We start from the raw sequence: 26,620 nt of genomic DNA on the forward strand, positions 1-26,620 counted from the left end.
GTCTCAACGCATTGGAGAAGGTCCAAGGTCCCTCCCCTTTGACCATGTCCTCCAATGCATTTTGAGGATGAGACACAAGTAAAGACGATTGAGAAAGCTGTAGAGCAGGGATCATCAACTAGTGTAAAAAACCCAGCAATATTTCAGTTGTTGACACATTCAAACTGGTGCGCCTGGCACTTACTACCATACCCTGTTCAAAGGGACTTACCCCTCTGAACGGCACACATACACAATCCATGTCTCAAGGCTTAAAAATCCTTCTTTAACCCATCTCCCATTCATCTACACTGAATGAAGTGGATTTAAAAAGTGACATCAATAAGGGATCATAGCTTTCACCTGGAATCCCCTGGTCACTCAGTGTATATCTATTATGTGTGGGAATACTTGTAAAGTAATGTCATTTTGTCAGTTAAACTGTCACTGATAAAATGACAAAGATGGAAACCAGTACACATTGCCACCCTTGAAAAGTTCATAACTTGAATTCCCCCAAATCTGTCATGTCGACAACATGCATGGTTCGATATTCGCTTGCGTGGCAGCAAATAAATGTGGATGCTCTGCAGATTGAAATTGAATTAAATGTGCGCCTGAAAGCGGCAGTGTGTGAAAACATAGCCCTCTCAGTTTCAGTCGTAATGGAAGTCACAGGACTGGGTCACCGTCAATGACGTGACCACCTGGTTTAGGAGGACGGACAGAATCAGTGTTTTTATCCCATTACTGGATAATGTCTGCATTTTCTCTCCCAGCTCCACAGATTGTCCCTTGTCAAAGACTAACTTTTTTGCTGAGTTTATATTATATTAAGCCATTGCTATTATTATTAGGCCAGCGTTTCCCAAACTCGGTCCTGGGGACCCCAAGGGGTGCACGTTTAGGATTTTGCCCTAGCACTGGACAGCTGATTCAAATGAAGCCTGATGAGTAGTTGATTATTTGAATCAGCTGTGGCAAAAACCAAAACGACAAGGACCGAGTTTGGGAAACGCTGTATTAGACTATTATTAATAATTATTGTAGCCATTCAGTCAAAGTGTTTTCAGGCATATTATTAATATTATTTCCCCACAGAAATCTTACATATGTTGAATTAGACCGAATCAAATATTTTTATTCCCACTCTTCCTGACAACCGGAAGTGAGCTCGTCTCGAAGAGAAAAGCGTTGCGGTTGTGTCGTGCCGTCACTAATCTGCGTTTCCATGGTTTGGCAGACGTTCTACCTAAAGTAATATCTGTTTTACTTAAAATACACTTTAGCTGTAGTCGCTGCATAGTTTACACTGCACATAAACCCAACAACATGGGAGCGACAAATTGAAGTCATTAATTGAAGAGTGAGTTCAAGAGTTACGTACTCGGACGGTGAGTGCATTGCAGTCTCGCAGATTTCATAATGCATGGGACAGTGCAACACGGACATCACATCGTTTACACTGTGGGTTCCAGTCGCTAATGCCCTGAAGAGATGCGGATTCATATTTAATGTTACTGAAATACATATGATTAAGAATTTGGTAAAGGTAAAACAGCCTCAACAAGAGAACCTTGCGATGGAATTTAATTGGACGCACTGTCCTCTGGATTAATTTGCTCAGCAAACTGCTTCCAATAATAACATCTTGATGAATAATGATAACACTAGAACAAAATAAATAAAATATTAATGGACACATGAAATAACAGGTACAATGGACTATAAACGAAAAAAGAAGATGACATACTTCACAATTGGACTGATCTTTCTTCTAAGTGGTATCGAATATGGTAAATATGATTTTTTTTGGGTGGACTTTCTTGTGTATTGTAGTTACTGTAGCCTATGTAAACATTTACAATATAGATTTAAAAAATGGACGTTCAACTGAAGCTAACATTTGAGTGCCACACTGATATGACTGTTCTGTACCCGGTCAGTCTGTCAGAAAATGTCACTTATTTTCTTATGGCGCAGTTTACTGCTGTCATTGTTTGTTGTCCAGGTGCAGAGGTTAGGGGTAATCATTTAAAGGACAGAAACATGGGGTTTATAAGGCCCAAATGATTTCCCAAATGACTCCCTTGCCTCTTGCCTGCTCTTTCCACTACTATAGGCTCATTAACTCATTTCTGCTCTTGGCTTCATGTCAGCTCAGCCGATCTTACAGCACATTCCACAATCATTGTATTGCCTAATGTTCAAATGGGAACTATTAAAGTGTGTTTAGTCCTCAGCATTTTGTTTTGTGTTGTCTTTGTCAACGGTTGCTGCACTGATTGACAAATAACCTTCCTACAGAGATTCATTAAGCATTTCTATTCTAAGCATACATTTTTTTGGGACCTCATGGATAGGCCTACTGATGATAATGATTAATTCTTAGCCAGGTAAGATGAAAACATGAGTTTGTGAGTAGGATGCTCTCAGGGCAGGATATTTTCCTAAACTAATGTACTTGACGAGGAAATCCATGCCAAGACCCAATCCTTAGTTCCATTGGGAGATAGGTCCAGGCTACCAGAGTCCTGCAGAGAGGGTGAGCGGTTTCAGCAAGCAAACGCATTTTAAACCTTGGACTCCAGAGGAGAGGATCGGACTCACGACGTCAGATAATCTAAGCGCTATGGACACCATTGGCTGTTGTTGGCCCTGGTCACTTGTTTTGCGCTCAGATTCAGCCAAGCTTTACCTTCATTGCTCATGATTTCAGAAGTTAACACACACACACACACCTCAAGTGCAAGTCTGTCAGGCCACGTGTTTTCTGTCATCGATGACCTGCGTTTTGTAAAAATGACCGTAGTTAGCCTTGCTCCCAGACATACTTTATGTTTTCTGTCATCGATGACCTGCATTTTGTAAAAATGACCGTAGTTAACCTTGCTCCCAGACATACTTTATGTTTTCTGTCATCGATGACCTGCATTTTGTAAAAATGACCGTAGTTAGCCTTGCTCCCAGACATATTTTATGGCAACCGCTATAGTCACAGGAGTTGTTTGGACAGTATTGTGCTTTTCTATGTCTATGGGGGCGTTTCGGTATGTAGCTTACTTAGCGTTGAGAGCAAACTAAGTTTACAATCTGGCCTAGTTTTATACCCTCTCTCTGTGTGGTTTTTAACAGTTGATAAAATACACCTTTTTATTGTCCGTCCGAGGAAGGCCATGTTCTTTGCGGTAGCATCATTAGACAAGAATAAAGAAAATCACGATCATGCACCGTCATACTCATCATACACATAAAAACTAAAAATGATTTTTGGCGTTTGTTTCAAGGCTTGAGCTGTTGCTGGAGCCAATGGTTAGCTGTGTAGTGAAAACAGTGTGATCTCCATTGATCTAAATAAAAGGCGTGAGGACAGTTGGCAGAGTTCACTGGGGATAAGCCGGAGTCGGTGACCTCTTCAATAGGACTAGGCCTACACACACGTATGCATTTTTCCATCTCAACCTATTACCCACTATCTATTTTAAATGTCTGTTTAAAATGTGTTGGGGTTAAACTCCGTTCAGCCTAAATGTAAATAGAGGAACTAAAGGAGAAAATATTTGATTCTATGCCCCCCTCTCTCCAGCTGTGATCTTACCCACGATATGGAGGTACCTGCAGACTCTGGGGGCAGCGCCTTACTTCCTGGGTCTGGGCCTATCAGCATTCAGCCTGACTGGTCTCCTCTCGGGTCCTCTGTTTGGCCACTTGTCCGACAAGACGCACACCACCAAGAAGATAATCCTGTTTGCAAACCTCTTTGAGATTGTCGGTAAGGTGTTCTCTGAAATCTTAGCCTGAATCCCAAATCAACCCCCAACTCCTACCCCTTAGGGACCTTTTTGTAGATCTAAGAGGATTTGACAGGTGTAAGCAATATGGCGACAATTCAACCTGGCCTACCAGAGGCTAACGTACCTAACATACCTAAGAATGGCGCTTGAGGGAGTAGTGGCTGTTTTTACAGGCTCCTGACCAATTGTGCTATTTTGTGTATTGTTTTTTTGCGCTGATCTTTTTGTTTTGTACGTAACGTTTCCCCAATTGTTTCCTATGACTGAAAAATAGTTTCTGGACATCAGAATAGCTATCACTAAGCTCGATTTGGACGAGGACTTCTACTTCAATGAGTCCGAGATGAAAGACGTATTGATTATCTCGGACCAGGCCCAAATCCCCGACACTCGAAGGAGGAGGAGACGGCGCTATAGAGGTCGGCGTGATGGATACCTGACGAGACTACGTCGGAGAGTGGACAAATCGCCTCTACCCTCCGTTTTATTGGCGAACGTGCAATCACTGAAGAATGAATTGGATGAGCTCTGTTCGAGACTATCCTATTAACGTGATCTGAAGAACTGTAATAGCCTATGTTTCTCTGAGTCGATGCTGAACAAGGACATGGTAAATATAAATCCAGCTGGTTTTTCTATGCAGCGTCGGTGAAGCTCAGAGGAGGGATGTGTCTCTTAACAACAGCTGGTGCGGGATCTCTAATGTTAAGGAATTCTCAAAGTTCTGCTCGACTGAGTTAGAATACCTCGTGATAAGCTGTAGACCATACTAGATTTATTTACCAAGAGTGGTTTTCATCTATATTTTTCATAGCGGTCTACTTACCACGACAAACCGATGCTGGCACTAAGACCGCACTCAACCAGCTGTATAGGGCCATAAGCAAACAGGAAAATGCTCATCCAGAGGCGACGCGTCTGGTGACTTTACTGCAGGGAAACTGAAATCCGTTTGACCTAATCTTCTACCAGCATGTCACCTGTGCAACTAGAAGTGAGAACTCTAGATCACCTTTACTCCACACTCTACACAGAGATGCGTACAAAGCTCTCACTCGCCCTCCAATTGGCAAATCTGACTAACTCTTTCCTCCTGATTCCTGTTTACAAGCAAAAACTCAAACCGGAATTACCAGTGACACGCGCTCAATATGGAAGTGGTCAGATGAAGTGGATGCTAAGCTACAGGACTGTTTGGCTACCACAGACTGGGATATGTTCCGCGATTCATCCGATGGCATTGAGTTTACCACATCAGTCCACCGGCTTCATTAAGTGCATCGATGACATCTTCCCCACAGTGACCGTATGTACATATTCCAACCAGAAGCTATAGATAACAGGCAACATCCGCACTGAGCTAAAGGCTAGAGCTGCCGCTTTCAAGGAGTGGGACACTAATCTGGACGCTTATAAGAAATCCCACTACGCCCTCAGACGAATCATCAAACAGGAAAAGCGTCAATACAGGACTAAGATAGAATCCTACTACTCTGACACTCGTTGGATGTGGCAGGGCATGCAAACTATCACGGATTACAAAGGGAAACCCAGCTGTGAGCTGTCCAGTGACGTGAGCCTACCAGACGAGCTAAAAACCTTCTATTCTCGCTTCTAGGCTAGCAACACTGAACTATGCATGAGGGCACCAGCTGTTCTGGACGACGGTGTAGTCAGTCTCCATAGTCGATGTGAGTAAGACCTTTAAACATTTTAAAATTCATAAGGCTTCAGGGCCAGACAGATTACCAGGACGCGTACTCAGCGCATGCGCTGACCAGCTGGCAAGTGTCTTCACTGACATTTTCAACTTCTACCTGTCTGTCTGTAATACCTACATGTTTGAAGCAGAGCACCATATTCCTTGTACCCAAGAACGCCAAGGTAACCTGTCTAAATGACTATTGCCCCATAGCACTCACATCTGTAGCCATGAAATGCTTTGAAAGGCTGGCTCACATCAACACCATCATCCCAGACACCCTGGACCCACTCCAATTCGCACACCGCTCCAACAGATCCACAGATGACGCAATCTCTATTGCACTGCCCTGTCCCATCTGGACAAGAGGAACACCTACGTGAGAATGCTATTCATTGACTACAGCTTAGTGTTCAACATCATAGTGCCCTCCAAGCTCATCACTAAGCTAAGGACCCTGGGACTAAACACCTCCCTCTGCAACTGGATCCTGGACTTCCTGATGGGCTGCCCCCAGGTGGTGAGGGTAGGCAACAACACATCTGCCACGTTGACCCTCAACCTGGGGCCCCTCAAGGGTGCATGCTTAGTCCCCTCCTGTACTTCCTATTCACCCACGACTGCGTGGCCGCACACAACTCCAACACATCATTTAAGTTTGCAGACGACGGTGGTAGGCCTGATCATCGATGAGACAGCCTACAGGGAAGTAATCAGACCTGGCAGTGTGATGCCAGGACAACAACCTCTCCCTCAAAGTCCACAAGACCAAGGAGCGGATCGTGGACTACAGGAAACGGAGAGCTTCAATTTCCTCGGTGTCCACATCACTAAAGAATTAACATGGTCCACACACACCAACACAGTTGTGAAGAAGGCATGACAATGCCTTTTCCCACCTCAGGAGGCTGAAGAGATTCAGCATGGGCTCTCAGATCCTCAAAAAGTTCTCCAGCTGCAGCATTGAGAGCATCTTGCCTGGCTGCATCACAGATTTTGTATGTCAACTGCTTGGCATCCGAACGCAAGGCGCTACAGAAGGTAGTACCTCACTGGGGCCGAGGCCCCTGCCACCCAGGACCTCTACCTTCTAAAAACATGTTTTCACTTTGTCATTATGTGGTGTTGTGTGTAGGTGGGTGAGGGGGGGGGGGAATCAATTGAATCCATTTTGAATTTAGGCTGTAACACAACAAAATGTGGAATAAGTCAAGGGTAATGAGTACTTTCTGAAGGCACTGTAAGACACCCAAAATTCTGTGCCTTCCTGGCGTGGAATCACCCATTAGCTACCTGGTCTACCTGTACTGCTTGGGGCCGTATGTAACAAGCGGCTCAGAGTAGGAGTGCTGATTTGGGATCAGTTTTGCCATGTAGATCACAATGGATATGATTACATGGACGGGGGGGGGACCTGATCCTAGACTCTCCTACTCTGCACTCCTACTCTGATGCTTGATACTCACGGCCCCTGGCCATTCTACTATTCTCTCTCCCTGACGTTTGTCTTTGTCCTCCAGGTAAAGTCATGTATTTCATGTTGTCCTCCATGTAACGTCATGTATTTCATGTGGTCCTCCAGGTAACGTCATGTATTTCATGTGGTCCTCCAGGTAACGTCATGTATTTCATGTGGTCCTCCAGGTAACGTCATGTATTTCATGTGGTCCTCCAGGTAACTTCATGTATTTCATGGGCTACTCCAAATGGCTTTTGCTCTCCAGCAGACTAGTGGCAGGTGAGACTACCCATATACTACTAGAACAATGCAGTTTTGAGCTGTAAAGGACAATTGTATTTATCAGATGACTTAGATTATAGCCTAATCAAAATTTGTGGAACTTCAGACTCGTTTGCAGGGTGAAATTCACATTTGTATTGTCTGTCTTTTAGAGTAAAAATGACACGCTTGTGGCCACTCTAAAATTTGACTTTTAGAAAAAAGTTACGACATGATCCGTTTTTAATGATAACATCCATGTTACGGTAGTGTTACTAACGTGTATGTGGTCTGCTCCCAAAGGTATCGGTACAGGTGCGGGTTCGTCCATCTTTGGCTTCCTGACCCGAAGCACAGCCCCCGAGGACCGCTCCACCGTGTTCGCAGCGGTCATGGCGTGCCGACAGGCTGGCCTACTGATTGGTCAGTGCTGTTGTCTGTCTGCTTCCTGTGTGCCATTGATAGCAGGTGTATCGCGTTATTGGAAACGTACGCTGTTCTGCATGCAGGCCTGGTTTTGACTAGATGGAGTACATAGTGACTTTTTGTAGCAGGTTAAGGGAATTAGGTATGAGGTTAGGGTTAGCTAAAATGCGAAACTTGTTCCCGACACGACTCAAACATCTCTCGCCGCAACCAGGCCTGCCCTCAGAACAGCGTTGTTTCCAGTATTGCGGTTCTGCTTCATAGCGTGTTGGCATTCACTCGGTTTATGGAGATGTTCAAGGTTGTCTTTTTTGCCTTGAAGGTGTTTTTAATGTCTCAGGAAAATATATTGCAGTATTCTGACATGTGCAGCAGGACTGTGAAAAAGACAACCTGGAACGCGCCCACCTATGTCTCTGTTAGTGTGAGGGTCTGTCTCATGATGTCCATCATCACACATAGGTCCCGCGTTCAACCTCTTCCTGAGGCTTTGTGACTTCCAGTTGGGGCCGTTCGTGGTGAACAAGTACACTGCACCTGGGGTAAGACGTTATCAACTGAAGCATTTCTCCTACTCTTTTTCACAGTAAAATAGTTATATGGCAACATCAAGTGTAGGAAGATACTGTATGTTGTCTTATCTATAAAGGATGACTTTGTTCTATGTCCATATCTCTGAGACAAATTGAATGATTGCATGAGATGGTATAAATGTGAGTATAATTTGTAATTATACTTAGTTTTAACACATATAGTTCAACCTCATTTCATGACTAACTGGCTAAAAATACTCCGGTTTGTTCATTTGAATGAGACTTTTTGTGTTTTTGTTAAAACAGAATGCCCAATACGGTGATTAGAAACCTGTTGGTAGCGTGTAACGGTCAGCTGCTCTAAACGCAAGGCTGTCCCTTTTCACAGCTTTTTATGTGCTTGCTGTGGACCCTCCTCCAGCTGGCCGTGGTCTTCATGTACTGGGACATCCCTCCCCAGGAGGAGCCAGTGGGGGAGGGAGACAGGGAGGTGGGGGATGGAGAGGAGGAGGAGGAGGAGGAAGAAGAGGGGAAGCCTCTGATCGGGCCGCGCCACGACATCCTGGGGTCCTACGGCTCGGTGGTGACCCCTGAACCTCCTAGGTCAACTGCTGACCCGGCCATCTCCAATGTCAACCTGCCTCCCCTCTCTCCTCCCCCCTCGCCCCCGCCCGGAGAGGCTGGTGACTCTAGCCATGTGAAGAGCTTCAGCATGAGCCGAGGTGGGTGATGATGGGAGGCTTTTCTCAAGTTGGTAAAATACGTTCTTGTAAATGTGTATTTACATTTACGTCATTTAGCAGACGCTCTTATCCAGCATGGTTTTCCAACTTGAAAAACCATGCTCTCTCTCTGTCTCTCTGTCTCTGTCTCTGTCTCTGTCTCTGTCTCTGTCTCTGTCTCTGTCTCTGTCTCTGTCTCTGTCTCTGTCTCTGTCTCTGTCTCTGTCTCTGTCTCTGTCTCTGTCTCTGTCTCTGTCTCTGTCTCTGTCTCTGTCTCTGTCTCTGTCTCTGTCTCTGTCTCTCTCTCTCTGTCTCTGTCTCTGTCTCTGTCTCTGTCTCTGTCTCTCTCTCTCTCTCTGTCTCTCTCTGTCTGTGTGTGTGTTCCTCACCTGTTTAGAGTTCCTGAGGGAAGAGGTGGTTGTGCTGTTGACGGCTCAGTTCATCACACTGTTTAACCAGACAGCACTGGAGGTGAGCTCTCCCGACTTTCCACGCCCTTACCCTCTCACTGTGAAGAGCCTATCAGATAGTACGTTAGTTCTATATTGCGTAAAGGTGACTGAGGGGGTAGCTGTTAGCTAAACCAACTTTCAGTGTCATCATGCCATCATCATTAAAAGTTCGGTTTTGGTGGCGTTGGCTAAAGCAAATACTGGACTACTATGAAGGACTGGTTAGACCTTTTTTTTATAGTAACGTTCTTGAATATGCCATTTATAAATGCTTATACATTGTGTGTCAGTGTGAGAACTAATAAAACATTGTTCTTATTCATGGAGGTTATTATAAAGTGTTTATGAGTATTTGTCAACAACGTGACCTGTCTTCATTTCCTGCCACCGTAGACCATGGTGACCCCACTGACCCAGCAGTACTTTAACTTTGGGGAGCTGGAGAACAGCATCATGTACTGCATCTGTAGTGTGGAGGTGATCGCAGGCTTCCTGTTTGTTCGCTGGCTGAGCCGCCGCACGGCCGAGAGGGTGGTGCTGGCCGTGGGTCTCATCCTCTGCAACATCTCCTGCGTATGGTGCCTCATCTTCCTGGCCAACCCACAGGGTGAGTGAGGTCGCCCGGAAACGCTCTACTCAGCCGGCCATTTTGTATATTTTGGTTTTTAGCTAGGTCGATCAATGTAGCCTACTCATACAAGGGTATCATTTTTGAATCTATTACCACACATCAAATGAGAAACTTTGAAAAAGGAAAGATTACTTTACTAAAAATGTTCAGTAAAATGTGGCAAAGATTAATCTGAATTCCTGTTATTAAATTAAAGACACTGAATGTGACTGATATGACTAATGCAATGTAACATTGAGTTTAACTTTAGAACTGTTGTGGGATATTTGCATTGCTAATTAAGGCAGCACATAGAATCAAAAGCAAATGGATTAGTCCTCGCTCCCCCTCTCTCAGGTACTCCCCCCTGGCAGTTAGCAGAGTTCATCATCGGGGTGTTCCTGCAGGTTTTGGGGCTCCCCTTCGTAGCTGTGGCCCAGGTGTCTCTCTTCTCCAAAATCACTTCGGAAAAGACTCAAGGTGAGCAGCCTCTAGAGGACACCTTTTGAATATTGACGTCTGTAGTTTAACTGTAGTGCTCTTAACCACTCTTTTGTTCACTAGGCACCAAACGGAAGAAAACAAACTGAAACCGGGAGCGATCACTTAGACTTGTCCAATAAGAAAAGCGTATTTTCATTTTCTGTTTCTTAAGGGTTTTCAATGTGTACCCTAATGAACATGACCCTGACACCCCCCCATTTCCGTTCTGCCTGGTTTCATTTCATCCGTAATTCACTTATTTGGAGTAGATTTCGCATCCCTCAGCAGTTTATCAAAACATTGACTGGGTGTCCACTTTGTTATTTGTATTTTTGAACTTCAGAATACCCTTTAATAACTTGGTTATTTAGAGTAGATGTCCTGGGTTGTATTACTATTGATCAGTGTGATGTAAGGGGCTAGAGAACAAACCTGCAGGCACTGTGCTGCGTCAGAATAATTAGAGGCTTCGAGAACCATAGATATCAGGGTTGTGTTCATTAGGCTCATTTTATTTTTCTGTTTTAAAAGCTTTTTTAAAGTGTTTTGCTATGGACCAAAAGGTCGCTGTTTCAAATATCCGAGGTGAAAAATCTTGTCTGCCCTTGAGCAAGGCACTTAACCCTAATTTACTCCAGGGGTACCGTACTACTATGGCTGACCTTGTAAAGCAACACATTTCACTGCACCTATCCAGTGTATGTGACAGTTTTTTTTTTTTTTAACACGACCCCAGGTATGTGTCCTTCTGGTATTTGTGTCAGCAACTGTCTGCCTGTCCCCCCTTCTCTCTCTCCAGGGTTCAGCCAAGGGGTGCGTCGCTCCGTTGGGGGTCTGGCCACCATCTTCGGCCCCCTATGGGCGGGGGGTCTGACGGGGAACCTTTACGTCATGCTGGGGCTGATGATGGTTCTACTGGCTCTGCTCACTGTGAGTTCTCTGTGTGTGGCATCTCTCATTTTTACATTTTACAGTTAAGTCATTTAGCAGATGCTCTTATCCGGAGCGACTTACAGTTTTAGTGAGTGCATACATTTTTTTATACTGGCCCCCCCCCGTGGGAATCGAACACACAACCCTGGTGTTGCAAGCGCCATGCTCTACCAACTGAGCTACAGGACGCCTCTCGTAAAATAGATTTGATCTCATTGAGAATAAGCCATATATAAATAAAGATACCTTTTATAACTTTGTGCCTGCAAATCAAATCATATCAAATTTTAATTGTCACTTTCTTGGTAAACAACAGGTGTAGACTAACATTGAAATGCTTACAGGACCTTCCCAACAACGCAGAGAAACGTAACGAGGAATAAATACAAATTGAGTAACGATAAGTTGGCTGGTTTAGAAATGACAGCCTAATGTTCTTCTATATACAGCGCATTCGGATAGTATTCAAACCCCTTGACTTTTTCCACATGTTACGTTACAGCCTTATTCCTAAAATGGATGCTTTTTTTTCTCATCAATCTACACACAATACCCCATAATGATGATAAAACTGGTTTTTAGAAATTTTAGCAAATGAATGAAATAAGTAACTATTACATAAGAATTCAGACCCTTTACTCAGTACTTTGTTGAAGCACCTTTGGCAGCGATTACAGCCTTGAGTCTTCTTAGGTATGATGCTACAAGCTTGGCACACCTGTATTTGGGGAGTTTCTCCCATTCTTCTCTGCAGATCCTCTCAAGCTCTGTCAGGTTGGATAGGGAGCGTCGCTGCACAGCTATTTTCAGGTCTCTCCAGAGATGTTCGATCAGGTTCAAGTCCAGGCTCTGGCTGGGCCAATCAAGGACATTCAGGGACTTGTCCTGAAGCCACTCCTGCATTGTCTTGGCTGTGTGCTTAGGGTCGTTGTCCCGTTGGAAGCTGAACCTTCAACCCAGTCTGAGATCCTGAACACTCTGGAGCAGGTTTTCATCAAGGATCTCTCTGCACTTTGCTCCGTTCATCTTTCCCTCGATCCTGACTAGTCTCCCAGTCCCTGCCGCTGAAAAACATCCCCACAGCATGATGCTGCCACCACCATCCTTCACCGTAGGGATGGTGCCAGGTTTCCTCCCGACGTGACGCTTCGCATTCAGGCCAAAGAGTTCAATATTGGTTTCATCAGACCAGAGAATCTTGTTTCTCATGGTCTGAGAGTCCTTTAGGTGCCTTTTGGCAAACTCCAAGTGGGCTGTCATGTGCCTTTTACTGAGGAGTGGCTTCCGTCTGGCCACTCTACCATAAAGGCCTGATTGGTGGAGTGCTGCAGAGATGGTTGTCCTCCTGGAAAATCTGCCCATCTTCACAGAGGAACTCTGGAGCTCTGGCAGTGACCATTGGGTTCTTGGTAACCTACCAGACCAAGGCCCTTCTCCCCCGATTGCTCAGTTTGGCCGGGCGGCCAGCTCTAGGAAGAGTCTTGGTGGTTCCAAACTTCTTGCATTTAAGAATGATGGAGGCCACTGTGTTCTTGGACCTTCAATGCTGCAGAAATGTTTTTGTACCCTTCCCCGGATCTGTGCCTCGACACATTCCTGTCTCTGAGATCTATGGACAATTCCTTCGACATCATGGCTTGGTCCTTGCTCTGATATGCACTGTCAACTGTGGGACATTATATAGACCGGTGTCTGCCTTTCCAAATCATGTCCAATCAATTGAATTTACCACAGGTGGACTCCAATCAAGTTGTAGAAACATCTCAAGGATGATCAATGGAAACAGGATGCAGCTGAGCTCAATTTCGAGTCTCATAGCAAAGGGTCTGAAATATGGTATTTAAACATTTACAAACATTTCTAAACCTGTTTTTGCTTTGTCATTATAGGGTATTGTGTGTAGATTGAGGATTTAAAAAAAATTTAATCCACCTTTTTTTTAAAGGTGTCTGTGACCAACAGATACAGATCTATGAAGTCCATAGATTAGGGCCGAATTTATTTCAATTAACTGATTTTACTTATCAACTAACTTAGTAAAGTCTTCGAAATTGTTGCGTTTATATTTTGTTTCTGTGTGTGTCTCCTAGCTATTGTGGACACTTGCTCATTGAACATCTCATTCCAAAATCATGGGCATTAATATGGAGTTGGTTCCCCCCTTTTGCTGCTATAACAGCCTCCACTCTTCTGGGAAGGCTTTCCACTAGATGTTGGAACATTGCTGCGGGGACTTGCTTCCATTCAGCCTCGAGCGTTAGTGAGGTCGGGCACTGATGTTGGACGATTAGGCCTGGCTCCCAGTAGGCGTTCCAATCCATCCCAAAGGTGTTAGATCGGGTTGAGGTCAGGGCTCTGTGCAGGCCAGTCAAGTTCTTCCACACCAATCTTGACAAACCGTTTTCTGTATGGACCTCACTTTTGCCACAGGGGCATTGTCATGCGGAAACAGGAAAGGGCCTTCCCCAAACTGTTGCCACTAAGTTGGAAGCACAGAATCGTCTAGAATGTCATTGTATGCTGTAGCGTTAAGATTTCCCTTCACTGAAACTAAGGGGCCTAGCCCAAAACTTGAAAAACAGCCCCAGGCCATTATTCCTCCTTCACCAAACTTTACAGTTGGCACTATGCATTGGGGCAGGTAGCGTTCTCCTGGCATCTGCCAAACCCAGATTCATCCGTCGGACTGCCAGATGGTGAAGCGTGATTCATCACTCCAGAGAACGTGTTTCCGCTGCTCTAGAGACCAATGGCGGTGAGCTTTACACCACTCCAGCCGACGCTTGCACATGGTGATCGTAGGCTTGTGTGCGGCTGCTCGGCCATGGAAACCCATTTCATGAAGCTCCTGACGAACAGTTATTGTGGTGACGTTGCTTCCAGAGGCAGTTTGGAACTCTGTAGTGAGTGTTGCAACTGAGGACAGAGGATTTTTACGCGCTTAGCACTCTGCGATCCCGTTCTGTGAGCTTGTGTTGCCTATCACTTCGCGGCTGAGCCGTTGTTGCTCCTAGACGTTTCCACTTCACAATAACAGCACTTACAGTTGACCGGGGCAGCTCTAGCAGGGCAGAAATTTGACGAACTGACTTGTTGGAAAGGTGGCATCCTATGACAGTGCCACATTTTAAGTCATTGAGCTCTTCAGTAAGGCCATTCTACTGCCAATGTTTGTCTATGGAGATTGCATGGCTGTGTGCTTGATTTTATACGCCTGTCATCAACGGGTGTGGCTGAAACAGCCAAATCCACTAATTTGAAGGGGTGTCCACATACTTTTGCATATGTAGTTTATATTCAGAAATGTTCCGTACACACAAAAAAGCTAATTTCTCTCAAATTTGGTTCGTTCTCGCAAATTTGTTTACATCCCTGTTAAGAAGCATTTATCCTTTGCCAAGATAATCCATCCACCTGACAGGTGTGGCATATCAAGAAGCTGATTTTTAAATAGCCTGCTCATTACACAGGTCAACTTGTGCTGGGGACAAAAGGCCACTTTTTGAAGATGTGAGGTTTTGTCACACAACACTGCCACAGATGTCTCAAGTTGAGGCTTGTGCAATTAGCATGCTGACTGCAGGAATGTCCACCAGAGATCTGGCCGGATAATTTAATGTTCATTTCTCTACCATAAGCCGCCGAGAATTTGGCAGTAGGTCCAACCGGCCTCAGAACCGTAGACCACGTGTAACCACGCCAACCCAGGACCTTCACATGCACCTACTTTTTTTTTTTTTACAGTTATCTGTGACCAACAGATACATATCTGTATTCCCAGTCCATGTGAAATCCATAGTTTAGGGCCTAATGAATTTATTTAAATTGACTGATTCCTTTATGTACTAACTCAGTAAAATATTTGGTTGCGTTTTTGTTCAGTGTAAATAGTCTAATACGCACCACCGCGGCGCTAAACTCAGACAACTGTAGCTGCTGGTAAAGTAATTCAAAGCCTCTACTTCATCACTCAGGATGGAACTTTCCAGTGCCACAATTTCTGCCATGTTGTGTTATTAAAACCAAGTCAGACAACCCCGTAGTAGAATAGTTTACCTGCTCGTTTGTTCTATGTGAGATAAATATTCCTCTCGAGGTGCGTTCAAGTTGCGAGAGCCATAGGAGGGAAATGTGTATTCTGACAAGCATTCAATGCATAACAATTTTTCGTGGGGAAATACTTTTTCAAAGCAGTTTTGTGTATAAAAATAAAAAAATAGACGCAGTTAAGTGGGCAATGCTGTCTTAAAAGGGCAATAACATCATTTGTAAAATAAAAAATAAAGATTTAAGTGATTTTTAATTAATTAAATATTCATAAAATAACTAATAATGGTAACAATCAGGATGTGGTGTCCAATGGGGTAAATGCAGATGGACAAACCATGCTTCAGCCTATTTACGTTTTATAGCCACTGTGCTTCATCAGTTGGGTTACAGGTGATCATGCTTATTGCTAATAGCACATCTGGTAATATAGACTATGTGCATGGTCCAACATGTAGACAGTTTCAGTGTTTTTTTAAATTTATTTACTGCTTGATATCGAGGTCCTGGAGCTCAGCCCCGGTGACGTACTGGGCCGTACGCATTACCATCTGTCGTGCCTTGCTGTCGGATGACAAGCATTTGCCATAAAATGCGTTGATTCAGCCAGTCAAGATGCTCTCAATGGTGCAGCTGTATAACTTTTTGAGGATCTGAGGGTTCATGCCCCGATTTTATTTCAGCCTCCTTAAATTTACAGTTTAGTCATTTACACATTTATCAGAGCGACTTACAGTTAGTGAGTGCATACATAATTTTTTATACTGGCCCCCCGTGGGAATTGAACCCACAACCCTGGCGTTGCAAACGCCATGCTCTACCAACTGAGCTACATCCCTGCCGGCCATTCCCTCCCCTACCCTGGACGACGCTGGGCCAATTGTGCGCCGCCCCATGACAGAGCCTGGATTCGTACCAGGATCTCTAGTGGCACAGCTAGCACTGCAATGCAGTGCCTTAGACCACTGCGCCACTCGGGAGAGTACAGAAGGGGGACTATGCACGCACCCCTAAGGGGCCCCCCATGTTGAGGGTCAGTGTGGCGGATGTGTTGCCTACCCTCACCACCTGGGGGCGGCCCGTCAAAGTCCAGGATTTCAATTGCAGAGGGAGGTGTTCAGTCCCAGGGTCCTGAGCTTAGTGATGAGCTCGGAGGGCACTATGGTGTTGAACGCTGCGCTATAGTCAATGAACAGCATTCTCACATTAGGTGTTCCTTTTATCCAGGTGGGAGAGCGCAGTGTGGAGTGCAGTTGATTTGTCATCTGTGGCTCTGTTGGGGTGGTATGCGAATTGGAGTGGGTCCATAGTGTCTGGGATGATGTTGATGTGAGCCGTGACCTGCCTTCAAAGCATTTCATGGCTACAGATGTGAGTGCTATGGGGTAATATTAATTTAGACAGGTTACCTTGACGTTCTTGGGCACAGGGACTATTGTGGTCTGCTTGAAACGTGTAGGTATTACAGGCTGAGTCAGGGAGAGGTTAAAAATGTCAGTGAAGACACTTGCCAGCTGGTCAGCGTATGCTCGGAGTACGCATCCTGGTAATCATTCACAGCCCTGCGGCCTTGTGAATGTTGACCTGTTTGAAGTTCTTCCTCCCATCGGTTAAGGGGAGCGAGATCACACAGTCATCCGTAACTGCTGGTGCTCTCATGCATGGTTCAGCGTTGCCTTCTATGCTCTCTGAGGCAAGCATTTAGCTCGTCTGGTAGGCTTGAGTCTCTTGGCAACTCACAGCTGTGTTTCCCTTTGTAGTCCGTGATTTGTTTGCAAGCCCTGCCACATTTGACGAGCGTCAGAGTCGACGTAGTAGGATTTGATCTTAGTCCTGTATTGACGCTTTGCCTGTTTGATGGTTCGTCGGAGGGCATAGTGCGATTTCTTATTAGATTAGTGTCTGCCTCCTTGAAAGCAGCAGCTCTAGCCTTTTAGCTCAGTGTGGATGTTCCCTGTAATCCATGGCTTCTGGTTGGGGTATGTACGTCACTGTGGGTAAGACGTTGTCACACTTATTATTGATGAGGGTGACTAATGTGGTAAACTCCTCAATGTTATCGAATAAATTCGGGATGATGTTCCAGTCTGTGCTAGTCAAACAGTCCTTTAACTTAGCATCTGCTTCATCAGACCACTTCCGCATTGAGCATGTCACTGGTACCTGTTTGCATGCATGTGAGCAGAGCGACTGTGTGTGTGTGGAGGAGAATATATCAAACAGGTTTGGTTGGCTTACCTCAAAACAAAAACATATTTTGTTATCCGGAGTGAATAATAATAATAATAATAATAATAATAATAATAATAATAATAATAATAATAATATGCCATTTAGCAGACGCTTTTATCCAAAGCGACTTACAGTCATGCGTGCATACATTTTTTGTGTATGGGTGGTCCCGGGGATCGAACCCACTACCTTGGCGTTACAAGCGCTGTGCTCTACCAGCTGAGCTACAGAGGACCACTACCTGACCGTTCATAAAGCTTGAGGCTGGAGGCAGTGACAAGGTCCCCAATATAAACAGATGGGTATACCCAACAACTACATTACCCATACTCCTACACCTTGTTGAAACTTCATTTAAGTTAGCACCAGAGACTCCGTGTTTGGTACCTGGGCCGTGTTCAACAGGGCACAACGTTTTGAAATGTTTTGCAACGGACAAAGAAAATCTGTGTTCTTATTGGACACGTTCAGGTTCTGCCTCCCCGTTGTTACTCAGAGTTCAATACGTTTTCTCCCTTATGAACATGACCCCGGTTTAGCTTCACATACAATGATTCAACCCTGTAAAACTGGCGAGTTAAAGCTGACATAATACAATGTTGCCCCCTAATGGCCAAAGAGCGGTACTATAAACATTTTGACAGGAAAAGACAAACAAATTCCTGAGAGTTATTGATGTAACACCTGCTACCCAAAATGACCCAGTGGTTTTTTTTGTTGGTCATTATATATGCATACGAAATGTCCTGTGTCTATATTTTTACGCAGCACACATTTCAATTTAAATGTGACGGATACAAACCGTCTGCTATACAAATACACAAACAAAAACGTTGAGAGCTTTATAAGCTGGACACACACAAGCGCACACACACCAGTGTCAATCCAGGCCCTACTCTGAATTCCAAACCACAAAAGTATACAATCAGTTGAATGTTTCTTGAATGTTTAACGTTGAGCCCCTTCTCTATCAGATCATGATGTTCTTCTCCTATGAGCGCCTGGTGGAGCCTGCTGTGGTGGAACATGCAGAGAGCTCAGAGGATTGTGGGGAATGAACAAGCGGGCCTTCTGCAGAAACTAGTGGTGTGCGAGGTAACGTCTCAACTTACAAATGATATGCCATTTATCCAAAGCGACATTTTACGTAGGGGAACTCTCTCTTTTCACGCCACTCCGATACCGAAGTGACTTTTTCGTAGCAGGCTTGGAGTACTTACGCAGCAGGTTAGGAGAACTAACCTAGCAGGTTAGGAAACTGAGGTTAAGGTTAGGAAAAGGGTTAGGGTTAGTGAAATGCTCTCCGAACCTGCTACGAAATCACTTTGTATCGAAAGGTCGTGAAGTGTCCCTTGTCCTGTCAATCAAACTCGAGTGCCATGCGCTACAGAGGACCACAAATGTTCTTGAAACCGCAGAACTTGGTGCGTGGTCCAAAATGAAAATATGAAATGCATTGTAGAGGGTCCACCGTTTATTTGATGGGTATTTATTCATTCGTGAGGAAACGAGTAGGGAAAAACCATTCAGCTGTTGGACCATGTGTCAGATCTTGTCAATTTACATGTTTAGTTCCCCTAAACTAATTACAGTTACATTTTAGTCATTTAGCAGACGCTCTTATCCAGAGCGACTTACAGGAGCAATCACATGTCAATCCAAACATCTGTTTTACTATAAAAAAAAAAAAAAATATATATATATATATATATATATCTCCGCTTGGGCAGGATATTTCAAATGTTGTTTTCTCTTTCTCTGCAAGTGTGACGCAAGTCTTCCTTCCCTGCATCACCTCCCTCCCCTGCATCATCTCCCTCCCCTGCATCATCTCCCTCCCCTGCATCATCTCCCTCCCCTGCATCATCTCCCTCCCCTGCATCATCTCCCTCCCCTGCATCATCTCCCTCCCCTGCATCATCTCCCTCCCCTGCATCATCTCCCTCCCCTGCATCATCTCCCTCCCCTGCATCATCTCCCTCCCCTGCATCATCTCCCTCCCCTGCATCATCTCCCTCCCCTGCATCATCTCCCTCCCCTGCATCATCTCCCTCCCCTGCATCATCTCCCTCCCCTGCATCATCTCCCTCCCCTGCATCATCTCCCTCCCCTGCATCATCTCCCTCCCCTGCATCATCTCCCTCCCCTGCATCATCTCCCTCCCCTGCATCATCTCCCTCCCCTGCATCATCTCCCTCCCCTGCATCATCTCCCTCCCCTGCATCATCTCCCTCCCCTGCATCATCTCCCTCTCAGCCCAGTGAGAGTCTCAAAGACAAGTGTGAAGACGCGCGCCACAACTCTGAAGACTCCCATTGGTCGCACACACACACACTGTAGGGACTGTACCAGATGACTGTACCAGATGACTGTACCAGATGACTGTACCAGATGACTGTAGGGACTGTACCAGATGACTGTACCAGATGACTTTAGGGACTGTACCAGATGACTGTACCAGATGACTGTACCAGATGACTTTAGGGACTGTACCAGATGACTGTACCAGATGACTGTACCAGATGACTGTACCAGATGACTGTACCAGATGACTGTATTTCAGTCAGTGGCGCAATCATGTGAAATGTGTTAGTCATTTAGGAGGTTATGAGCTATATCACAAACACCTTCAAGAAGTTATAATTTTTTTTGTGCGTAACAAACACCTTTTATGAATGTGGCTGTACGTTACACCTAATTCCAAAGTATTTAGCTTCCATTTTGATACTATATTTCCAGAAGTACATTCATCTGGTACTTTCACACGCCGTTGTACTCTGAAGATTTTTATAAGAAATGAACAGATCAGCTGTTTTTGTAGAGACAAATTATCAGAACATTGATAATACCTCACCCCCCACACTTTAACAGAGCGTTTTCATCTTACTGAAATGTATCCAAGCCTTTCGGTTGTTCTGGTTCTGATGGCTGAATATGATTGTGACATGCAGTACCCTTTTCTACCACAGGTGGGGGCCCTTATCCTTTGTTTACTGTGGTGTTACTGAAGACAAGAGCCTAAAGCTATCCCATGTCCCAGATCTTTTTGCTCTTAACACCATTGCTGTCGTTAAGCCAAACATGTTTGCCCTGACAATTGTACACGGTGACAAGGAGTTGGCTTGATGGCACAAACAGACTGGCTCTCTGGCTACTAAATAGCCAGAGAGAGAGAACATGTTTCTGAAAATCACACTATTTCCACAGATTGAGGGCGAGGGGGAAATACTTGATCACTACTGACTGTAATGACTTTATAAGAATGGAATCATGTTTAACTATTTGTATAAGTTGTACTGTTCTGGTGGTCTTACGACTTGGCTGTAAAGATGAATAAGGCTCAATTGTAATCCACTATATATTCTTTTTTGCAATTGAGATTTAGTATTTATTTTGTAAGCACCTTACCTGTTCTATAACCACTTAGTTAATGAATTAGTGTTCCCTTCTTAGAGCATAGCCTTTTTCTCCGGCATTGTCTCATTTTGTAAAGAATATGCTAAATAAATGTTATAACCACCTTTTTATCTTTCTATTTTGTGGTATTTTCCCGCTCTTTGAATACTTTTAGTTGAATATGATTGAACACACATACATAGCTAGTAGTCATGGTCCCTAATGTGTTCTACTCTTTGTGTGGTTATTAATGGCAATAATATAAATATATTACTTGGATGAAATATTTATTTGAAAGCTATTTGAAAAATGTTCTGGTACATTATTACTTAGTTAAACACCTTTATGTCAAATGTTTTCACTCTAATTGATATTCTAGTCTCTGCAACACTAATGTATTCATGGTGTGTTCATGTACAACAGTATATTGTTTGTCTTGACCAAAAATGATATTTTACAATAAAATGTCCTTAAAAAAAAAAAAAGTGTTAAAGTGTAGTTATAATTGGTATATTACTAACGTGTCCTATCTGCGGCATTTCAAAAGTTTGCAAATAAATGCTCAATTGCCACGGTCATTTCAAAAGAATCATTCCAGGTAGAGAAGAGATTTATCTCGAGTAAGGGGACATAACTTGAGCTATTTCCTGTAAAAAAAAAAAACTGAAGCGGTTTAGCCACAATTTGAAGTTAACAAATATATAATGTTGATTTTAAAAATGCCAACATGGAATTACAGAAACTAACAGTTACAAATGTTTATGTACTATGTAACAATTTGCCTTTTAACTGCCTTATTAAATATATAGGCATTAGGCCACATTGGAAAGTGGACAAAATGTGTGCTGTATTACAGATTTGACTTGAATGTGCATTGCAACGTTAAGCACTTGTTATTACCGTTTTCTATTCTATCAGAAATTAGATGCTCTACGTATGATATGCAATTTTTTTTTTTTTTTTTTGACAGTAGCCATTTTGGATTGTTAACGACAATGTCTTGAGTTAAAAATAACTCTTGGTCGTGAAATTCAAAGGCACTGTTATTTTGAGTTCTTTCTTTGAAAGATATTAGTTCAATGAACATAACCTCCCATCTGTCTCTAACTCCAATCCAATGTTCACAATTACAGGGCTCTTACAAATAACTGATTCACTTTCGTAAAGATTAAAACCAAGTGTTTTTTTTATTCGTTTATGAACTCTGAATCAATTTCAAATCGAGCTATTGCAAAGATAATAAACTGCCAGATTTTACCAGCGCTCTTGACTAACTACTAAAACAGCTCAAAATACATTTAGAAAGCAAATTCCTCTGTTCCGTAGACATTTCTCCCTTTATCTACATGCCATAACTTTACTAATAAGCAAACAATTTTGAGGGAAAATAATTCCAGTAATTTTTAGTTTTGGAATCTGGTCCAGCTTTTTTGAAAAGTGGTGAAGGAAATAAAGTTGTACACATCAGATGATTTTATTTTAAACCTACATGAAAATCTACATTCAATTGTCTTAACATTGTTCACATTGATGCTTTTATTTTGTTTTGGTGTTAATTATTTTGCCACTTATGTACTACTGGTATTAACTGAAAATACTTCCTTTTTAGAATGATAACCTTTTTTTTTTATCACATGCAATAATGAGATGTGCAGTTTAGGGAAGTTTAGTTCAGCTTGTGAAGTAATATTTTAAATTAGTTTTCTATAATATCAACATACACTATTTACCAGTTGAATGTGCTTGAAGTCATTAATTGTATGGATTAATGTGGTCTTTGCCACAAGAAGAAACATACTGTATTTTAACTATATATTGTCTTTAGGGTAGTGGACCTTTTTTAAGTAACTCAAACTAAAGCAGTTATTTTAGGCCGTGTATTGATACAGTATAAAAACATATAAACATAGTTATCAAAAGGACGTTCAAGAGTAATTTGTCATTGCAATGTTTTAAGAGTTGGTGTTTTTCTCTTATTTATAGTAGTTTACTTAAAAGGGCTATCTGCAGTTCGAACAATAGTTGACACCCCGCCACTTTGTCTGGTAAACAGCTGAGGGCTCCTGTAAGTCGCTCTGGATAAGAGTGTCTGCTAAATGACTGAAATGTAAATGGATGGAGTTGGAGAAATGTAACCACTCACAAATTAATTCACAGAGCTATTGATAAAAGGACTGACCATCCATGATATCAACATTTATAGTTTTAACCATCTTTTGAGGCTATGCAGTATTTGCTTGCAATTACAATGTTTACAAATATTGGAGTAGAACAAGCTTCTGTTTTGGGTTCTGATGAGGTACTATAGTTGACCTAAGCTCATGAGTCATCCAAGTTATATTCTTCAAGAATTAATTGCTATATATCCTTAATTTAAGTCTGGAAATGGATGTAGCAATCAAAGATTCCCCATTTATGGATAGTCATTGTCCTTACGCAAGATCTGTTTTTAATGAAACTACACAGCCTTTATAATTTCTAATAAATACCAGTGCTGTGGTAATAAAAAAGTTTGGGGGGGAGTCATGGGTTGGTCATTATCCTTACATTAATTTGAAGGTGAGTAGAGTTTTGGAATTTGTTGGGTACCGCCGAGTACCACACGGCACCAGAAGGGGTCACTATGGCCCGTGCGATTCCCACAACGCTGGTCGAGCCGACTCCCACAGAGGTGGTCCTAAACTAATGACGCCCTCGTATACGGCGTGGCGCGGCGCCGAAGAGGGCGGAGTACGGCGTGGCGCGTCGCCGAAGAGGGCGGAGCCACTGTGGTTGGCCTCTTGATGAACCCTTTTCCACGCCGGGGGGGGGGGGGGGGGGGTAACCAGGGTGACTGAGGGATGGCCAATGACACGGGGCTATTTTCAGTTGTAGCGTTGTACTACTAGACCAACCCGGGCCATCTCCGCCCACGGAGCAGTCTGACCGAATAGTGACCCCGCCCGATCGGGGTCAGAAGTTTAGAAAACGTGTCGACTGAGGCAATAGTTGGTGGGTTAGTTCCGTCCCCCAATCCCCCCCCCCCACAAAAAAATTACAGAATAAAACAAATCGGCTTAAGAGACGTATACAGGACAGTGCAGTTTATGATACTGGAAGTGTGAACTTTGGGTGAACTCTGAGCTTTATTTTCCGACGGGGAGGGCAATGGTGCTGGCAGCAGGGCATCTGGGAGGGGGGCCCAAATATGCAGAAGGTTGAGAGGAGGGGAGTGCTAGATGTAATTTTTTTGCATGCTCATCCCCCAGGAATGACCGAAGATTGACCGCGTTAGGCGGGGTTGGTGTGGTGCGGGGTAAGCCAGGAATGTCGAGGATGTGCTGCTGTGACAGGGGTGTTTGTGACAGTGCAGCCCGGCGTAGTGTTGTTGTGGTCGAGCAGCACTGGAGGGAGCCATGTTCTGCCCGTAGAACCTTTTATTGGCAATAGGAGCCATGTTCTGCCCGTATAACCTTTTATTGGCAATAGGAGCCATGTTCTGCCTATACAGTGCATTCGGAAAGTATTCAGACCCCTTGACTTTCCCACATTTTGTTACGTTACAGCCTTATTCTAAAATTGATTAAATCGTTTTTTTCCCAGTCATCAATCTACACAAAATACCACAAAATGACAAAGCAAAAACAGTTTATTTAAAAATAATACAAATTTATAAAAAATAAAAAACTGAAATATTACATTTACATAAGTATTCAGACCCTTTACTCAGCACTTTGTTCAAGCAACGTTGACAGTGATTACAGCCTCGTGTCTTCTTGGGTATGACGCTACAAGTTTGGCACACCTGTATTTGGGTAGATTCTCCCATTCTTCTCTGCAGATCCTCTCAAGCTCTGTCAGGTTGGATGGGGAGCGTCGCTGCACAGCTATTTTCAGGTCTCTCCAGAGACGTTCGATCGGGTTCAAGTCCGGGCTCTGGCTGGGCCACTCAAGGACATTCAGAGACTTGTCCCAAAGCCATTCCTGCATTGTCTTGTCTGTGTGCTTAGGGTCGTTGTGCTGTTGGAAGGTGAACCTTCACCCCAGTCTGAGGTCCTGAGCACTCTGGAGCAGGTTTTCATGAAGGATCTCTCTGTACTTTGCTCCGTTCATCATTCCCTCGATCCTGACTAGTCTCCCAGTCCCTGCATCTGAAAAGCATCCCCACAGCATGATGCTGCCACCACCATGCTTCACCGTAGGGATGGTGCCAGGTTTCCTCCAGACATGACGCTTGGCATTCAGGCCAAAGAGTTCAATCTTGGTTTCATCAGACCAGAGAATCTTGTTTCTCATGGTCTGAGAGTCTTTAGGTGCCTTTTGGCAAACTCCAAGCGAGCTGTCATGTGCCTTTTACTGAGGAGTGGCTTCCGTCTGGCCACTCTACCATAAAGGCCTGATTGGTAGCTCAGTTGGTAGAGCGTGGTGCTTGCAACGCCAGGGTTGTGGGTTCGATTCCCACGGGTGGCCAGTATGAAAAAAAAAAAGCACTCACTAACTGTAAGTCGCTCTGGATAAGAGCGTCTGCTAAATGACTAAAATGTAAAAAAAATTGGTTGTCCTTCTGGAAGGTTCTCCCATCTCCACAGAGGAACTCTGGAGCTCTGTCAGAGTGACCATCGGGTTCTTAGTCACCTCCCTGACCAAGGCCCTTCCCCCCCGGATTGCTCAGTTTGGCGGGTGGACTGACTTTATTATCTGGCATTAATAGACTGGTTTTACACACAACAACTTTCTATCCAAGCTGGGAGAGAGAGCACAAGGAGGAATCATGTCATGTAGGTTCAGGTCGGCTATACAGGACAGTTACATTGGTAGCTGATTAGTACAGTGTGCTGTTGCGTCAAACAATTTATTTTACAATCCGCAATGTTTGAATTTCCAACTGTAATTACTGAACAAGTAATTACATTATTGCCGCCAGCCAGGAGTCTAAATGGCAGCGTTGCGACACATTGTATAGCTTCGTGACATGGTAGACCTAACATGGGGAAAACAATGACCAATTAAGCCTCCGGATAAACATTTAACCATTAGCTAAAGCAAATCATTGATTCGATAGGCAGCCGCAATTTCAGCACCATGGACAACAGTCCGTAGTCTGTACTTTGTGAGTGGCTCTCTGGCGGGTGGGTCCGGAGAAACTGTCTTATGCCATTGACCATAACGCTCCATTTCTACGTCTCTCTACCTATTCAATGTCTGCTTTTCTTAACCCTCCTGTTGTCCTAGGGTCAAAATGACCCGCCACTGTGTTAAACCAACTTTATTTAATTTTTATATTTTTTGGATCATATGTGAGAAGGAGGCAGTGATACTTTCTTTAAAGTCTCACTGCATCCTTCTCACAAATGATCCCAAAAATATAAAAATTAAATAAAGTTGGTTCAACACAGTGGCGGGTCATTTTGACCCTAGGACAACGGGAGGGTTAAATTTTTTTTATTGTGCCTTCAGAAAGTATTCACACCCCTTTTTCCACATTTTGTTGTGTTACAGCCTGAATTGAAAATTTATAAAATTTAGATTTTATGTCACTGGCCTACAAACAATACTCCATAATGTCAAAGTGGAATAATTGTATTTATTTTACAAATTAATAAAACAACGAA

The 26,620-nt window shown here is 43.7% G+C and overlaps 1 protein-coding gene across 3 annotated transcripts; it reads left to right on the forward strand.

The window, feature by feature from the left end:
• The first annotated feature begins 1,185 nt into the window (after positions 1–1,185).
• Positions 1,186–21,158, forward strand: mfsd8l1 (major facilitator superfamily domain containing 8-like 1). Of its 3 annotated transcripts, XM_084171303.1 has the most exons (13): positions 1,186–1,373; positions 1,695–1,775; positions 3,566–3,751; positions 7,151–7,213; positions 7,499–7,618; positions 8,084–8,163; positions 8,543–8,876; positions 9,274–9,347; positions 9,722–9,935; positions 10,296–10,418; positions 11,221–11,351; positions 18,608–18,728; positions 20,603–21,158. In XM_084171303.1, exons 2-12 carry the CDS (start codon positions 1,700–1,702, stop codon positions 18,689–18,691), a joined length of 1,485 nt encoding a protein of 494 aa, XP_084027429.1. In that variant the 5' UTR covers positions 1,186–1,373; positions 1,695–1,699; the 3' UTR covers positions 18,692–18,728; positions 20,603–21,158. The 3 variants fall into 3 exon arrangements, with proteins under 3 accessions (XP_084027429.1, XP_084027428.1, XP_084027430.1); XM_084171302.1 differs by having other exon boundaries at positions 1,186–1,775; positions 19,399–21,158; XM_084171304.1 differs by lacking the exon at positions 3,566–3,751 and having other exon boundaries at positions 1,186–1,775.
• The last annotated feature ends 5,462 nt before the right edge of the window (positions 21,159–26,620 follow it).

Source organism: Coregonus lavaretus, assembly GCF_964263955.1.
Source record: "Coregonus lavaretus genome assembly, chromosome: 11".
In the NCBI taxonomy this organism is placed as follows: Eukaryota; Metazoa; Chordata; class Actinopteri; order Salmoniformes; family Salmonidae; genus Coregonus; species Coregonus lavaretus.

What these genes read in the sequence shown, in the direction of transcription:
- mfsd8l1 (XM_084171302.1), top strand. Translation starts at nt 1,700, where the DNA reads ATGGACTATAAACGAAAAAAGAAGATGACATACTTCACAATTGGACTG. An exon ending in CTTCCTGGCCAACCCACAGG is followed by an intron (nt 9,936 to 10,295) that starts GTGAGTGAGGTC and finishes CCCCTCTCTCAG; the next exon opens with GTACTCCCCCCTGGCAGTTA. An exon ending in TTCTACTGGCTCTGCTCACT is followed by an intron (nt 11,352 to 18,607) that starts GTGAGTTCTCTG and finishes CTTCTCTATCAG; the next exon opens with ATCATGATGTTCTTCTCCTA.